Source organism: Plecotus auritus (assembly GCF_963455305.1).
Source record: "Plecotus auritus genome assembly, chromosome: 6".
Lineage (NCBI taxonomy): Eukaryota > Metazoa > Chordata > Mammalia > Chiroptera > Vespertilionidae > Plecotus > Plecotus auritus.
Window position 1 is genome coordinate 169312546 of NC_137773.1, and position 18159 is coordinate 169330704.

General features: G+C 43.0%; 1 protein-coding gene across 1 annotated transcript in view; it reads right to left on the reverse strand.

The window, feature by feature from the left end:
* The window catches only part of LOC308251879 (uncharacterized protein), a 28693-nt gene extending 11467 nt beyond the window's left edge, over positions 1-17226 (reverse strand). Inside the window, exons 1-3 of the mRNA XM_080675540.1 lie at positions 16921-17226; positions 15144-15288; positions 7914-9158 (exon numbers count right to left, since the gene is read on the reverse strand). Coding sequence (XP_080531666.1) covers positions 7914-9158; positions 15144-15288; positions 16921-17112 — 1582 coding nt within the window. The 5' untranslated portion in view covers positions 17113-17226. The remainder of the gene's footprint in view (positions 1-7913; positions 9159-15143; positions 15289-16920) is intronic.
* Between the last annotated feature and the right edge of the window lie 933 nt (positions 17227-18159).

Here is an 18159-nt window from a genome sequence, read left to right on the forward strand (position 1 = left end):
GACCACTGTTATAGGCTAATATAGAACCATCTCCAAGACATGTGAAAAAGCAAGGTATAGATAATGTGCATCATAAACTCCTGTGTGTGTGTCAGGGGTGGGGGGGGGGTGTTATACAGAATATTGCAAATGCATGATCTCTGGAAGGATCATCAATTTTTTTTTTACTCAAGTTATCTCTGGGTACTCTGGGCTGGGAGACTTACTCTTCACTGTTTGCTTTTGCACCACAACTTTAGATAAGGAGATGGGTCCCTGCAGATACTGAGGAAGTAACTTGGGAGAAAGGGGCTTTGGCTTCAGAGTTGTTCTAATCCTGACTGTGACTCCTGGCTTTGTAAGTGGGATAAGAGAACTTCCCTCCTGAGATGAGGGTTGAATGAGATAAAAGTCATATGGCATTTAGCATGGTGCCTAGCACACAGGAACCCCTCAACTAATGGGGTGGTTACAACCTTCCTATTTATTGGCTTGCTAGGGTTGGGTTGCCTCCCTCCAGTCTCCTCCCAACATCGTGGTTCTGTTGGCCACTGTGAACACACAGGGTGGCCTCACTGAGGCCCAAGGAAGCCAGGGACGGTCAGGTCTGGGCAAGGCCCCATTTGTCACAGGTCACGTCTCACCAGGATGTGGAGGCCTGGATTTCTGGCTTGGGAATTTTGCTTCTTGCCCCTAAGGCCTACTCATTCCATCTGTCCTTACTCTGACCCCCTGCCACTGACTGAGTCAGAATCCCATGGTCTCTTTTCGACTCTGACAAAAGCTGTCTGTGTGGTCTCCAGGATTTCCTTCACCAGCCTAGCCTCCACACTCCGCTGCTCCCAACATATTCCACACTCCACAAGAACATCTCACCACTCTGCACAAGCCATGATCTTTCCCTTTTATTAATTCCCCCTCTCCTGATCATAAAAGATTCAGGCTCATTGTAAAAAATGTAGACAATACAGGAAAACTTAAACACTGTTAATACCCAATGTACTTATTTCCTTCAGATCTTTTCTATGCATGTGCAATTAAGAAAACTGGGTTCTCAGCCCTGGCCAAGTAGCTCAGTTGGGTGGAGCATTGTCCCAATACACCAAGGCTACGGGTTCAATCCCGTTAGGGCAAATACAAGAAACAGCCAATGAATACATAAATAAGTGGAACAACAAATTGATGTTTTGCTCTCTCTCCCTCTCTAAATTCAATAAATAAAAATTTTAAGAAACTGGGCTCTCTTCTGATTTAATTTTGTACTTTTGCATAATTTAAATATTCTTTAAATTATTATTTTTAGTGGTTGCATAATATTCCATCATACAATAATTTAACCACTCTTCTCTTATTGGTCACTTTGGTTGTTTTCAATGTAAAATAATAATTGACAAATATATAAATCATTGTCAAAATATTCACTTTCAGGATGGCTTTCTGAAAGTGGTACTACTGTATCAAAGCATAGCAACATTCTTTTTAAAATGGTTGAGCTCCCCCTAAAATGATAATGGGTTAAAATGGTTCAAAATGTATGAATAACGATGATGGGATAAGATAAGCAAATTTCTAGAAGATAGAAAATGGGTAGGTGATCACTGAGAAAGCTGCGTGGAGGGAATACCAGCTTGGAACACTTGCTGAGGGCAATACAACTGAAGGAGGTAAATGATCCACACCACCAACCCCCAGAGAGACTTAGGACTTGGAAACCCCAAGTACAATGAAGGGTGGGAGGGACAGTGGCGCTACAAGTAAGTTTGTAACTAAGCCTAGATTCCCTTCCCTCCCACTCCTAGAGAAGCACTGACAGCATCCAATCTCCAGACAAAAACATCAGAGGATTTTTTGCTAAAGAAATGTAAGAGGCCCAGACAAAAGACCTCTTCACTCTGGCATTTAGAGGTTTCAGGAAACAACTTGCTCCCTACCAGTCATTTTAAAGGGAAGCCTCTTACTGAGCCAATCCCACTCCCACTCAGAGGTCTCAACTGGGCTTCCCGTACGTACACACAGGTGCATCATTAAGAATCACAATGTATTTGAGGAAAGTCTCCATGAGAGTCAATAAGATAAAGAGAGAAAAAAGGATTCAGGCAGGGCATGAAGGGGGTGAGATAATTCAGGTGATAGAAGAGACTTTTAAGAAAACTCTTAATTAGAATACTCAGATTTGAGAGGCATCTCTAAAATGAGGATAGTATGCTACAAAAAGGAACAAAAAAGAGAGACTTAAAAACTAAACTAATTACTGCCAAAATAAAAATAAAAAAATTCACTAGAAAGGTTGAAAAATAATTAAGATACTCTACCAGAGAATGGCAAAAGACAAAGAAATAGAAATAATAGAGGAAGTAGTTAAGGTTCAATCCAGAAGGTCCAACATTTGATTGACAGGAATTCAGGATTTACAGAAAGAGCAAAAATAGGAAAAAATACATGGAAAGGAGGAATTGCCACATAACACAAGAAGAAAATTTCCAAGAGTACAAGTACCTGAGTCACTAAAATGAGAAATTCCAGCAAGAACATTAGGGAATTGAGTACACCAAGGATAACGTGGAGACTTTAAAAGCTTCCAGCCTTGGAGCAAGGGAACAGATCACAATGATGCAAATACTACTTATTATCAAGGAAGTAAGACTCAGACTGGAATCAGACATCCACAAACTCCTGAGGAAAAATTTCAATCTAGAATTCCAGAGCCCATCAAACTACCCAATCAAGGTGAGGGCAGAGTTTGAGATATACAAGCATTCCACAATTTTGCCTCATACTCTTTCTTGACAAGCGACTTGAGGTGCGCTGCAGTAAAGTGAGAGAGTAAGGGAAGAAAGAAGAAGAGATGGAATTCAGGACACAACAGAGCCCAGTGTATCAACAGAAGTGAAGGCAGAAAGACTATCAAGGACAGACAAGAGTAGGAGGCTACAGGTATCAGAAGGCAAATACACAGGAAAAAAGGGGACTTAACAGAGATGGAGAAGTTGAAAAAACACTGATGTGCTAAAAGCAACCAATACAAGTGGGAAAGAAGGCAACTAGAAACTTCAGTAAAAACAAAATGCTGTTCCAAAATGGAAATGTAACCAGAGTAAGCTACTCTATCTGCAGTGAACAACATGTACACAGTCATAATATAATTCATATTGCTTATTTTCAACTTTTAAAACAAATCAATAAAGCATAAAAAAAAGACTATGGTTCCAGAACAGAATTCAAGAGCTTTCAGACTTGACATTGTCAGAGGCAGAGACGTAGAAAAGGGAAGGAGAAAGGGACAGGGTGCATCCCACATCTTACAAAGTGGGAACTGAGATAATGTTTACAGTTATTACAATAAAAACAAAGTATGCAAATATAATAAATAACTCATTTTTTCCTTATTATAAAATTCTTCCTCCTTATAGGAAATATGGAAATTACTTTTTAAAAAACTTTTAATCACCCATAATTCAATTCTTCACAGGACCTGGGTTTGAACCTAAACTGCAATTTACTATCTGTATGGCTGTGAACAAGTCACGTAACCACTTAAAAACTTTTCTTCTACTTCTTCCAGGTAATTTATCTATATGCTTTTTACTAGTATATGTATCATTATATAAGAATTGTACTATATACACAATTTTGAATACAGATTTTTTTTATTTCAAAGCATGAAGTAAAACTCTGGATACATATCATGTCATGCTCTTCTATATTTCTAAATATATTTCTAAACATGCCCTTCACCATAGGACAATGAGAGGTTTCCCAGAGATGGGACTTGAACCAAATCTTAAAAGAAACCTAAGTCTGCTAAGTAGGCAGGGCTGGGCGGAGTGGTGGTGAGGTACTACAGGCACCAAGGACGGGGAGCAAAGGCACACAGCACAGCAAGCACAAGCCTCCAGGCTGCAGTAATGGGAAGCAGAGAGGAGGTCAGAAAGAGACTATGAAGAGCTTAGTAAATCATGTTAAGGGATCAAGACAGTTTCGCACAAAAGATGTGAGAAGAGGGTTTGATAGAACTTGTCTGCTCTGGCACCCAAGGTCGAGGACCACGTTTGCTACAAAGCGAGTGCATGATATACAGTATAATTTTTTTTTAAATATATTTTATTGATATTTTACAGAGAGGAAGGGAGAGGGATAGAGAGTTAGAAACATCGATGAGAGAGAAACATCGATCAGCTGCCTCCTGCACACCTCCTACTGGGGATGTGCCCGCAACTAAGGTACGTGCCCTTGACCAGAATCGAACCTGGGACCTTTCAGTCCGCAGGCTGATGCTCTATCCATTGAGCCAAACCGGTTTCGGCTACAGTATAATTTTGTCCGACACACGGGAATGCCGCCTGGAGTTCTAGTCTGGGTGCTGGACCATGCCGCGATTTGCTAAGGGAGGGAAGCCAGAAGCAAAATTCGTCTCCCTTCATTTTTTAAAATGTCACTGGTGATGAATGTGCATCCCCAGGTGAGACTTTAGGCCCTAGAGGATCCATGGATTGGCCTTGGGGAGCCTAAATGTCCCTGAAATGAGCACAAAACTGAATGTGCCATCTCCATGTCTCCAGAAGAGGATCCACAACCTCCATCAGAGTCCCAAATGGGCTGTGACCCCAGAAAGGTTACGCACACTGGATGGAGCAAGTGGAGAAGCAACGGACGTGGGAGGACACCTGCCTAGGCAAGGAAGAGATGGGCTCCAGAGCACAGAGGAAGAATTAGCTTTGCCCAAGCACACTTCTTCCTGAGCCTGGAGAAATTCACAGCCAACTGTGTTTGCGTAAGCATGTGCTGATGAAGTCTCTCCCCTACACTCCCAAAGTACATCCAATCGCATTATCACTTTCGCATCACCTCGCTCCACTTAATACATATCTGTTGGTCTTATTTAAGAATGAGGACAGGTTTCCCTGCTCCACCCTCAATGCCCATCACTAAGCCTGGCTCTTCGACACCTACAAGTCTGACAGCTCTTAACACAAAGAAAATGAGGCTTCAAAGCTCTCGTCCACTTCTAGCAAGACCAGCCAAAGGAAAAGGGAGAAAACCCCAAACGGAAGCCAGCTCAGTCAACGAGGATAGTCACTCCTCCCCCATCAAACTACAGAAAAAAAGTGGGAGGTGATTTATTTTAGGGTTGGAATTGAATTGGGAGGAAGAGTTATTAGTTGGGGAAGGATTTGATCTGTCTAGTATTCAATCCACTAGGTTCACATGATTTGTGCAGGATTGGGGGTCCTGAACCTGGGTGCAGGTCTGTGAAATCTCAGATCTGGAGATGAAATACAAGCAGAAATATAAAAAGTCATCTTGATAAATGAGGAACAGAAACACATGTAAAACCTAGTCTGCTCATATAAATATTTGATACATTCACTTAAATTACAAGCTAAGTTAAGTTAGGTCACAGAATCTTAACAAGGGTTAACAGAAGGACCCCAGGGCAGCCAATGGTTTTGCTGAAACCACTTAGAACACTGCATCTCCGGATCCTCCACCCCCGCCTCCCACCGTATTGGATTACACACACCTGGCCTGCAGGCTTCACCTGACTGCAGTGGCTTATTACCTTGGTTGCACAAAGGATCCCCTCCAGAGATTTCAAAATACGAGGCCTGGGAAACAGAAAAATTTGTAAAGAGCTCTAAGTGATTCTGACATGTAGCCAAGGCTGAAAACTACTGCTTTACTGCAAGGTTTGGTCACTGATTCCCAAACCTAGCTTTATATCCCAACCACTTGGGTGGCCTTTCTGAAATACCTATGAATGGAAATCTTAAGCCAGGAAATTATAATCATCCATAACTGAGTATTCAATTATGAGGATGAATATACAATTTGAAGCTAAAACAGTTTACCGGTTTTAATGCTTATAAATTCTAGGTGTTACCTTCCAGGAAAGTACACCATTGGCCTCTTATGCTATCTTCAAGGTCAGAGATTTATCCAAAAACTTCACACTTGCTCTCCTCATTTTGAGCTTCCTGATCATGCTTGGATGGTCAGCAGAGACATGTGGTGTTAACGATGGGTCTCTCCACCCCCAGACAGGGGAACACAAAAGTCACGTTCAGGGTCAGAGAGCATTTTTTATTCTTACTTTTGAATCCTATTGATTTCTTGTGTTTGTGTCCATACGACTTAAGAGTGGCACTGGGAAAGGAAGTTGCATGTGCTTTGATGAGACTATGGTTGAAGGAAGAAAGAGAGATGAATAAGCTTTCTTGCATATGCCTTCTGTATAAGAAAGTGCCCTATAAACAACAAAGCCTCACGTTGATTAACATTGTCTTGCAGAAATGAGACAATAAATGTATGCACCAAACTGCTTACTACTAGGTGCAGCATTTATGATAAATGCTCTTGCATGCTGAGAGGGGTGGTGGTGGACAGACCCAGAAATCAGGAGACTTAAATTCCAGTCTTAGATTTGCTGCTAGCTGGTCACAATGCCTAAGGCACACGCTGGAATCTGTCACCTTTCCTACCTAAAAATCAGACTACACACCCCTTTCTCAGGTTCTCCACAGATCTGGGTGGGGATTACAGGTGGTTGGACAAACACCATGGCAGAACGAAGAGAATCTGGATTTAGGTCTTAGATTTGAACATTCGTCACTTGTTACGTGGCCTTGCTTTAAATGACCACTCACAAGTAAATGGGTCAAACCCCTCTTTCAGTGTTTTAAGGATTAAGGTAATGATCTATGTAAAAACATGAGAGAAGTGCTGGGTTCATGTTATACATGAAGGTACACAAAGAATAAAATTCTATATAAATACAAGGCAGTATTACACAACTCTAGTTATTGCATAGATTTATAAATAATTTTCCAGGAGTAAAGGCTCAGTGGTAACAAAGGTATCTTACCTTAGCCAGTTTCTTCATCCTTCTAAAGTTTCCATATTCCAATACCTTTGAACTTCTCCCAAAAAAATTAAGACCTTAGGAATCCCACTCTGCCCCTCCCTCTCCTCTCCTTTCCCTCTTTGGCCCTCTCAGAATTAGAAGGGCTCCATTTTTTCTTCTAAAGACCACAGAGAAAGTGAGAATGACACTGACCGAGCCGGATGGCTGGGCCTGAGCAGCGAGCGGAGGAAACGTGGGCAGGCTCTAGGCCAGCTTGTTCTTTGACTTCCCTACCTGGGATGGGTTATCAAGAGCAGCTCACTGAAATGGAATGCAGTGGGAGCTGGGGCTTCTTTGGAGAGCTGTTCATCTTAGCAAATGAGTACAGCCCAGCAGCATTTGTGGCCCCAGTGTGTAATCTCCATCAAACCTCAGGTGCTTGGCCATGCAGACTGGGAAAGGGTCAGAAGAGACTCACCAGAGCTTTCTCATCCAAGGTTCATGAGGTATAGAATGAGGGACACAGCCATTGTCCTACTTCTGTCCATTTGAGGAGCAGTAGACAGTTAATAGGTTTAAAAAATATATTTTTAATTAACTAGTGAATGGAAAGCTTATAAATATTCATAGGTGAGTTGTTGGTGAATTGATACCCAAAGTGGTTTCCTTAACTAGTCGCTGCAAATGCCAGAATTCCACCAGGCAGACCTGTATCAGTAACCTGCCTGATGCTCAAGAAATTACCAGTTTAAAAAAAAAAACAACACAAAATTTAGTTTAAAAATACCTTTCCCCAAGTGGGATCTTCATCATTTAGCTTTGTATGACCCATTTCTAAGAAAGCCACATGGTATTTCAGACACTACCACCACTTAGGGGACAGTTAAAAACAAAGTCCTTGCCTTTAGGGGGCTTAGCTTTCATTCTCTTTAAGTTAGCCTCTGAAATGCTTGTGTTTTGTGCTGCTCTCCTGACAACTATTATCTTTAAGATCGTAGCAGGCCTCATTTTCACCAAGGAGGAAGAACAAAGCAGTGGTGTCTAATCAGGGGGGTAGCAGGTATGACCACTGGAGATCTTCTTCCTTTACGTTACTCAACGAGGTGGGTTCTGTGGTGTCGCATGAGGTGGGAGTTGGAAATGAAGGCTGAACCACACTTCTCACACTCGTAGGGCTTCTCCCCCGTGTGGGTTCTCTGGTGCACAGTGAGGCTCGACCGCTGCCTGAAGGCCTTGCCACACTCATTGCATGTGTAAGGTTTTTCCCCATTATGGATTCTCTGATGAATAAGCAGGTAGGAGCTGCAGGTGAAGGCCTTCCCGCACTCATTACACACGTAAGGAAGATCTCCACTGTGAATCCTCTGGTGCACAATAAGGCAAGAGAGCTGACTGAAGGCTTTTCCACACTCGCTGCAGTCATAAGGTTTCTCTGCGGTGTGGATTCTCTGGTGCACAATCAGGTGTGAAAAACAACTGAAGGCCTTTCCACACTCTTTACACTCATATGGCTTCTCACCAGTATGGCTTCGCTGATGCACAATAAGATTGGCACTCTGGGTGAAGGCTTTGCCACAGTCATTACAGGCAAAGGGCTTCTCCCCGGTGTGGATCCTCTGGTGGACAATGAGGTTGGAGCTCCGAGTAAATGTTTTCCCACACTCATTACATTCATAGCATTTTTCTGTAATGTGGACTTTCTGGTGCCGAGCAAGTTGTGAGCTGTAACTGAAGGCTTTCTCACATTCACTGCACTTGAAGGTTTTTTCTAAGGAGTGGATTTTTTGATGGACAGTCAGGTTTGAACTCTGAGTGAAGGCTTTCCCACATTTGGAACAAACATAGGGTTTCTGTCCAGTGTGGATTCGCTGATGCACAACAAGGTTTGCACTCTGAATGAAAGCCTTCCCACACTCGTGACACTCAAAGGGTTTCTCCCCAGTGTGGATCCGCTGATGCACCACAAGGTTAGCACTCTGACTAAAGCCTTTCCCGCACACACTACAAGTAAAAGGTTTCTGCCCAGGCTGGCTTTTCTGGTTTTTAACAGGGCCAGAACTACGGTTGTATCTTTCCCCAGATTTCTGACATTTCTGGTCTTCTTCTTCTTTGAAGCTTCCAGGTACATGGCAGTCCTTCACTGTCACTTGCCTAAAGTCTTTCTTTTCCCTCTTTATTCTGTGCCCCTTTAACATGTTCCCTTTTTCGAAGGCTTCTTTGAACTCAGGTCCTTGAGAGTCAACTTTCTGGATCCTTCCTGATATCATGAAGGGTTTTTCTGCTTCATCACATATTTCAGTTTTTGGAACCAATAATTGTGGGTTCTTGGTCTCAGCACCTGAAACAACAAACAACAAATACAAGTGTCAGCTTTTGCTAACCTAGAAAAAGAATAAGATCATAAAGTCATAAAGGTGAGGAGGTCTGTGACTTCAGTGTCTATAGACGGGCTTCATTCAAAGAAAGAATCACCTCTGGCCCTGGCTGGTAGCTTAGTTAGAACGCTGTCTCAATATGCCAAGGTTGTGGGTTTGATCCCTGGTAAGAAGCAACCAATGAATGCATAAATAAATGGAAAAAATCAGTTTCTCTATCTTTCTTACTTTCTCTCTCTCCCTCTATAGTAATAATAAAAATTAAAAAAAGAATCCCCTCACATGCCACCTCTCCTCTGTAGGTTCTTCTGCCTGGCCTATGATTCCCCCCCCACCCCACCCCCACACACACCTAGAGCAGAATCCACTGATTCATGGTCTTTCCAGCATTTCCATTTCCCTCCACTAGACATTTAACACACGGCCTTATGTCAGGGAAGCCATCTCCAGACAGGTCTCCTCTGGCTGTCTGATAACTGATCTCACAATTAAGACCAGTTCTGCAGGACACCAGTCTTTCCCCAGGCTTGCCTTCTTACCTTGGCCACTTAGTGTGAACCTGCTTACAACCCAGCAGTTAATTAGGGAGATGCCCTACCTGTGAATGAAGAACTGGGCAACTTAGGCTTTTGTATACGAGGATGCTGCATATCAAAGAGAGGATAAGATGGACAGAAAGGGCCACACTGGATGCCAAGGATGCCAAGAGGACTACAGTGGCCAAACGCCTCCAAAACACTAAGAGGCTGTGCAGCAGAGCACTTAAGAACATGAATTCTGGAGCCAGACTGCATGGTTTCAAATACTTGCTCTGCCACTCAACCAGCTGCATGACTTTGGGCTAGTAACTTACCTTCTCTGTGCCTCAGTTCCTTACCTCTAAAATAGAGACTATAACAAGATCTACCTCATAAGACCAAGAGAGGAGGAATTTAGTTTCTATGTCAATTGCTGAGAACAGCCATAGAGCGTAGATATTGCGGAACGTCTGCAGTGACTTTCGGCCTGACGAATGGTACTATGGGTCACAGTGCTGGGACCAGGAGGAAAGATGAAACTTAGGGGATGGCAGTTGCTATGGTAATAGATGGCAATATTCGAAGGGACTAAAGACGACTGTGAAGAGAGTAAATACCTTACCCCCGGTGTCGAAGAAACAGCCTCGCCTCATGTCAGGGAAAGATGACCTTTTTGGGTTAAGTGTAAGACATGGGGTAACCTGCTCCACAGTGCCAAAAAATACCATAAGAACATCAAAGCTTCCTGAAGCTTTAAAACTCTGCTTGCTCTACATCAAGCATATCAAACTCATGGCCTGCCATATAATGGTATGTAAGAAACGTTTTAATAAAAATTTTGTAACTTAATTTTTACAATATCCTGTTGTACATAATTATTAATAACAAACTACAACATTCTAATGACTAATTACTGATTAGTAACATTCTAATCAGCTAATGACTGATTACTATAATCGTGTTGCATTCATTTCCCTTACGCGCCTTACGCGCAGGCGCACCATTTCTCTCCACTTATACTAGCAGCAAATATTTTAGCAGCCGATTGCCACGTCATTAGTCTTGTACTGACTTGTTTGGTGTGCGCAACAGGAAATTCTTCGCTTTCTGAGAACAAGAAAAATAGGTTTATTTGCGTTACACTTACTAATTTGTGCAGTTATTCAGTGTCTGGTAAGTTAACGTTCAAGAAAAAACATTAATTTTTATTAAACTGTTCTATTATTATTTTATATTAACGATAACTCATTTATTTCAGTCCTTTGTATTCAGCATGTCTCTATCGAAATAAACTTAGTTTCTATGAAAATGGACGCTTTTGTTTTTTTGCAGCCCACATAAACTTAAACCTTGTTTGGCCCGTGTTAGCCTTTGAGTTTGACATGCTTGCTCTACATTGCGGCAGAACCCTAATGGTGTCAACACGGGGTCCTGCAGTCAGTGACATCATAGCTCTTTGTCTCCTCTCCAGCCTCACTGCCCTTGACCCTGCAATGTGCACCCATGCAGCCAAGGCCCCCCTTTACCAGAGCTGGCAGACTGAACCCTTATTAAGTGTTTGGGAATTAAACCAAGCTCAGGAAAATACTCAAATAATAAGCCAAGTGGGATGAGGGTCAGCAGGGGTGGGAGGCAGGCCTCCGCATTGGTGGTGTCAACTTAGAAGTGAGCAGTGAAGCTGTGAACTGCATCACGCAGCAACTGCCAGGGGAACCCAGCACCCACAAAACATCCTACCTGCTCAGGCCAGGGTGACTCTCCAACCAGAGATGAGGGGGTGGGACAGGGATGTCAAGGTGAGACAAAGCAATATGGGGGCAGGGAAACAGCCCAGCTTGGTTGCCTGGTTAAGACCATGGTTATATGAAATTCCATCACAAGCATTAAGATAATAAGAAGGGCAGTGTCGCAGAAAAGAAAGTCCTGAGTAAGATACAGAAGAGCCCCGAATGTGACAATAAGTAAAAGTCTGGAATGTTAACCTTTTTCTGATTATTTCTACTCCTACTGTTCTGATATCTTTTTTTTTTTTTTTTTTTTTTTTGTAAATCTACTCCAATTTTCTTTTTTTTTTTTAAATATATTTTATTGATTTTTCACAGAGAGGAAGGGAGAGGGAGAGAGAGTCAGAGACATTGATGAGAGAGAAACATCGATCAGCTGCCTCCTGCACACCTCCTACTGGGGATGTGTCCGCAACCAAAGTACATGCCCTTGACCGGAATCGAACCCGGGACCCTTCAGTCCGCAGGCCAACACTCTATCCACTGAGCCAAACTGGTCAGGGCTCTACTCCAATTTTCTGCCTGAGGTTTAACTACTCTTATATCTTCTTAGTTTTTCCCTCTACCTCTTTCCCTTACTGCCTCTGTTATCACTCTCTTCTCCTAGTGTTTATTTTCTAATTTTTATGTGAAATATTCTGATTTTTCCCTTGTATAGCGGTCTTTTCTGCTTTTCTCTTGCTCATTACATTCTTCTCATTTATGTTCTCTACTATTATTTTTTTTCCTACTATTTTTCATCTCCTACATCTCACTTTACTTTTCTTCCTTCTACTGCTCCATCCCAATTTTTTCCATCTTCTTCTTCTTACTTTTAGGTTCTCACCACTAACACTAGGGGGCCCCAATCCCAGCAGCTCTGCAACAGATCAAAGCCCAGGAACACTTTAGCTCATAGCCTCACTCCCTCCCCTGACCTCACTCCTACCCTCCTCACTGTGAGATTTAGACAAGAAAGACATGAAAGATGAAGACCAGTGGGAACTATTGAATAGATTAGATCTAATAACAGAAACAATTCCTTATATTTGCATAACACTTTATGTTAAAACTAGAGGCCCGATGCACAAAGATTCGTGCAAGAATGGGCCTTCCTTCCCCTGGGTGCCAGCACCACCTTCGGTCCAGACCAAAGCCACCTTTCCACCTTCCCACGCTGCCCAGAGGCCCAGAATGGCTGCAGTGGTGCAGAAGGCCTACATCATTGATGACGCAGGTATCCCACCCCACCTCCGGCAGCTTAGCGCCTCCGTATGCAAATTAACCCGACATCTTTGTTGGGTTAATTTGCATATCCACTCCTGATTGGCTGGTGGGTGTCGCGAAGGTACCGTCAATTTGCATCTTTCTCTTTTATTAGTGTAGATTATTACAGAACTGGGTACAACTGTAGCCCAAAAGGTCTTGATATAAGTGCTTATTTAACAGATTCAACACAGAGATAAAGTAAGAGCTAGGGTCTTGGCAAGTGCCCAGGGAAATCAAGGCCAATCTTGTCTGCTCAAGCTCAAATCAAAATTAAAAGAAAAATACTCTTTCATCTAATAAATAAATAAATAAATAAATAAATAAATAAATAAATAAATAAATAAAAGAGAGAGAGAGAGATATGAAATGCTATGAGTCTGCCATCTTAGCTGCTGATGTGAAGGGTAATTTGATTTACTAAATTTGTAAGTCCAACTCATTAGATTTACAAAAGCTGTGTGTGTTTAAGATTTGTAAGTTTGTCTACTTAGGTATTTGAAATGTTTCAAAGAACTAAAGATATTAAACTTGCATTTCATTTATTTTTATTTAAGAAAATAAAAATAAAGAAAATTGTTATGTAGGTGGAAAAATTCAATTTGCAAAACTTGGAGCTTACATAACCATGAATCACAGACAAACCGCAAGTGTTCTCATGTTTATAAAAATATTTCAAGATGTGTGAATGAACTAACAATAAGTTATGCTTAAAGGCTTAAAAATTGGTTTTTATTGTAAAACTTTAATAAATTCAACATTAATATATAGAAAACTCTCTCAAACTTTGAAAACCCAGTAACATCTCAAAATTTCCAAAGCACTTTCATGTATATGATTTTATCATCAAAATGAAGCTTCTCCTTCACTTGAGTGGGTGCCACAAAAGGGCAGTCTGTGTCTTATTCACCACTGTAGCCCCAGCACTGACTGTCCTGGCTAGCACATAGGAAACTGGCCCCCAACTAACCCTGTATGTATCGAATGAATGCACCCCATTTACAGAACAGGAAATGGGGGTCCAGGAGCAAACAGATTTGCTCAAGGCCATAAAATTATCAGAGGCAGGGCACCAACTACACTCAGATCTCTTTTACTACTCAGAGCTCAGTGTTCCTGCTATGACCTGCTGCTGTGGAAGTGGCTGGCAGCACAGAAAAGTAAATCTTAGCTGGGAACAGTCTTGAGGTAAGAGAAGAAAAATAAAGGCCACTTCAGGTGCAGTTGTGAGAGTTAAGACTCTGAATGGCCAAAACTGGTTTGGCTCAGTGGATAGAGCGTCAGCCTGCGGACTGAAAGTCCCAGGTTCGATTCCAGTCAAGGGCACGTAACTTGGTTGTGGGCACATCCCCAATAGGAGGTGTGCAAGAGGCAGCTGATCGATGTTTCTCTCTCATCGATGTTTCTAACTCTCTATCCCTCTTCCTTCCTCTCTGTAAAAAATCAATAAAAATATTTTTTAAAAAGACTCTGAATGACTGATAAAGCAAGGACACAGAGAAAAAATGTTACACAGGGGAATACACAGAGAGAATGGAACAGAAAGCAGAAAGTGAGGAACAGAAGCTGTGGAGAGTTTGGGGAATAAGTAAAAAACAGGCAAGAAGATGAAAGGTGGAGATCCCAACCTTCCTCCCAACACTGGTGTAAGAAAGTGACTTGGACCACAAATGCCTGAGGAACTGGCTAGTGAGGAGAATGGGTTCAAAATATTCAGACTCAGCCCTGTACCAGACAGAGTCATAAATTGAGTGCCCAAAGGGGCCTTGGCAGATATCCAGGGATTGCTTCCATAACACAGGACTCATGGCTACCATTCTTCAGCCAGTTACACATCACTCCATTGGCAAGCCTCTGCCACTGCTAGTTAAGATATATAACACTAGAGGCCCAATGCATGAAATTCGTGCAAGGGGCTCGGCCCTCGTGGCCCCAGCTGCCTCATGGCCCCACCCACTGGTCATTCTGGAAGGTCGTTCCAGAAGGTCATCCTGCCATCTGGTCTAATTAGCATATTAGCTCTTTATTATATAGGATACATTCCTTTCCTAAGTCCCAGCTTAGAGAACCAGATGATAAACCACCATATCCTTCATGAGAACCTAGTTTTCAGCTGACACCACTGCTCAAAATCCTCTAGAATTTGCAAAAAGTTCTAGGAAAACAGAACATCTCTACGGCATTTTCTCAAAATGCTATGCTAAACACAAAGTACATGAAGAGGATATGTACCCACATGTGTGAATAGATAAAAACCTGCTCAACAATAAATGTGATTAAAAGGTGAATCTGAAGTTCACCTGTGTTTGTCTGGTGTCTTGAGACTCTATGCAAAATAAGCCATTTCCTGGGACAAATGCATAGGCATCTTTCAGCATTCTGAATCAGGGGCTAAACTTACCTAGAGAGGTCATGTTCCCATGAGTCTCTAGTATCTCGCTCTTGGCCAGACTCCCTGGTAAGGAGTAGCTGCCGAGGGTTGAAGCAGCAGGCACCTCCTGCGCTGCTTTCAGGACTACCGCCATGTCCCAGAACATGTTCTGACCCTAGAGGCAGGCAGGCACAGGTCGGTTTATGAGAGGACGGTCACTGGGATCAGCGGGTGGGGGTGGTCAGGTATGATGACAGCTTTTGAGGATGAGAATGTTACGTACCTATTTCTGGAAATGATAAAACAAACAAACAAACTACCTCCCCCCTACCAATCCCAAACTTTTTTAAAAAAAAATTTTAGAGAGGGAGGGAGGGAGAAGGGGAGAGGGGAGAGAGAGAGAAAAGCATCCATCATTTGTCTCCTGTATGTACTCTGACTGGGTACTATATACCAACCTATATACAACATTCCAACTGAGGGAACCGGCCAGGGCTCCAAACATTTTTTTTTTTAAAGGAACAGGAAGTCAAGGAAGCCAGTCTTTCCTAATCCCCATGACGAGTTAGGCAGAGAAGCATGCCTGCACCTTCTTCCCTATCACTCTGATTTCACCTCAATGCTCACTCTAGCATTCAAACTGAACTTGCCAGTGAGTGCATGACAAGACAAGAGCGCACATGGGGAGATTTTGCAGAGTAGAATTTTCTGAGGTCTAAGGATCAAAGATCATACTATTACAGAGGCTTTGGGGAACCTCATCTAGCTAATGATGGTAAGGGGTGTGTTTAAAAACATAAGGACCACAGTGTAGTACAAAACCTCACTACCCAAAGTGTCCTTTGCAGTTCAAATGAATCACCATCACCAGAGAACTTGTGAGAAATGCAGAATCTCAGGTCACACCCCAGACCTTCTGAATCAGAATCTGCATTTCAACAACACCCTGCCACAGTGATTCCTGTGCATATTAAAGTTTGAGAAACAAAGGTCAGAAAGATCAAATCCTGACTGGAATCAGCTAAAAAGCTTTTAAAACTGGACAAGTCTGAATCCCGCCCCCAGATGCTGATTTAACTGGAATGCAGTATGGCATGGGCATCAGAGTTTTTTGTTTTGTTTTGTTTTGTTTTGTTTAATATATTTTATTGATTTAATTACAGAGAGGAAGAGAGAGGGATAGAGAGTTAGAAACATCGATGAGAGAGAAACATCGATCAGCTGCCTCCTGCACACCTCCTACTGGGGATGTGCCCGCAACCAAGGTACATGCCCTTGACCGGAATCGAACCTGGGACCCTTCAGTCCGCAGGCCGACGCTCTATCCACTGAGCCAAACCGGTTTTGGCGGCATCAGAGTTTTGTAAGAAGCTCCCCAGGTAATGCTGTGTAGCAAAGTTTGAGAACCACCAGTTTATAAATTACTAGATGCCAGCCCTGGCCAGTTTGGCTCAGTGGATATAATGCCAGCCTGTTTCCAGTCAAGGGCACATGCCCAGGTTGCATGCTCAATCCCCAGTGGGGGTGGAGGCTGCCAATCGATTTTCTCTCATCATTGATGTTTCTATTTCTCTCTCCCTCTCCCTTCCTCTCTGAAATCAATAAAAATATATATATTTTTTAAATACCAGATGCCACATCAATCAGAAGAGAATGCTCCTTTCTTTATATTCCAAAGGACTAAAGGCCAGAGCTCCAGCTGAGAAACAAGGCTCCAGGTGTGGCAGCAGAGGGACAGCGGCCCTCTCTGAAACCCCTGGAGATCTTTCGGTTTCTCCTCCCTCATTCCTCCCAGACCATTATTTACCTTTTCCTCCTGCTCTGCCCCATCAAGGCCTTCCCGAGGATCCTCCCCAGGAGCCCCGGCTTTGATGTCCTCAGAATGCACTTGTTGGCTGGATGCCTGACCTAGGAAGCTTTCCTCTTCTTCCTCCTCCTTTTTCACTGTCACTGGGCCCCAAGGGGCCAGGGCCATGGCCTCTCTCAAATCTGCAGTCATCTTCTCTGCTCAGCAGAACTCCTGCAGCTGAGGGCTGCCCAGCAGAGGTCAAGCCCCATCTAATCTTTAATTTCAACAGTATCTTCTTGAGTTTCCTCCCAGTGCCAGGATGAGTACTGTCTACTGAGAAAGCAGAAAACATTGTTAGCATCAGGCAGACGTTTGCTTGGCTGATTTAACTGGAAAGCAGACGTTTGCCTGGCTGATTTAACTGGGGTCCCCAAGGCGAGGACGCACCGGCCCACCACAGGGATGGCCCCTGCTACCAAGCCCACTGGCCAATTTCACCAGTGCCTAGCCAGCCGTGGGCAAACTACGGCCCGCGGGCCGGATACGGCCCGTTTGGCTGTTCTATCCGGCCCGCAGAGCCGAAAGAACGGAGGGTTCTCTTGCTCTCCCCTCCGCTCCTTTACTTTGAATTTATATTAGTTCACACAAACACTCCATCCATGCTTTTGTTCCGGCCCTCCGGTCCAGTTTAAGAACCCATTGTGGCCCTCGAGTCAAAAAGTTTGCCCACCCCTGCCCTAGACAGTGGCCACTGCAGCACAGGGTCTGCTCTACTCCTCATGCATAGGATGGAAGGGGTTGGATTGTAAACTTGTAATCTGTCCCCATAATAATTACACTGCAAACAGCTTTATATAATGTCTATTGATTTTTTCCTGATTATAAAATTGATACATTTTTATTGTAAAGACTTGAAAAATACAAAAAATGATTAAGAAAAATCACCACTGGTCCACCTCCAAAGAGATAACCACTGTGTATGATAGAATATATTTAAGAGAAAACTTCCACCACAATTGTGCAACCACTGTTATAACAAGTTAAACTTTTTGTTTTTAACTACAGGGATTCATATTTTCACAATTATCACCATGGGGTTTTTCTGTGAGTTTTTTTTTAGCGTTGGCCTGCGGACGCAAGGGTCCCAGGTTCGATTCCGGTCAAGGGCATGTACCTTGGTTGCGGGCACATACCCAGTAGGGAGTGTGCAGGAGGCAGCTGATCGATGTTTCTCTCTCATCGATGTTTCTAACTCTT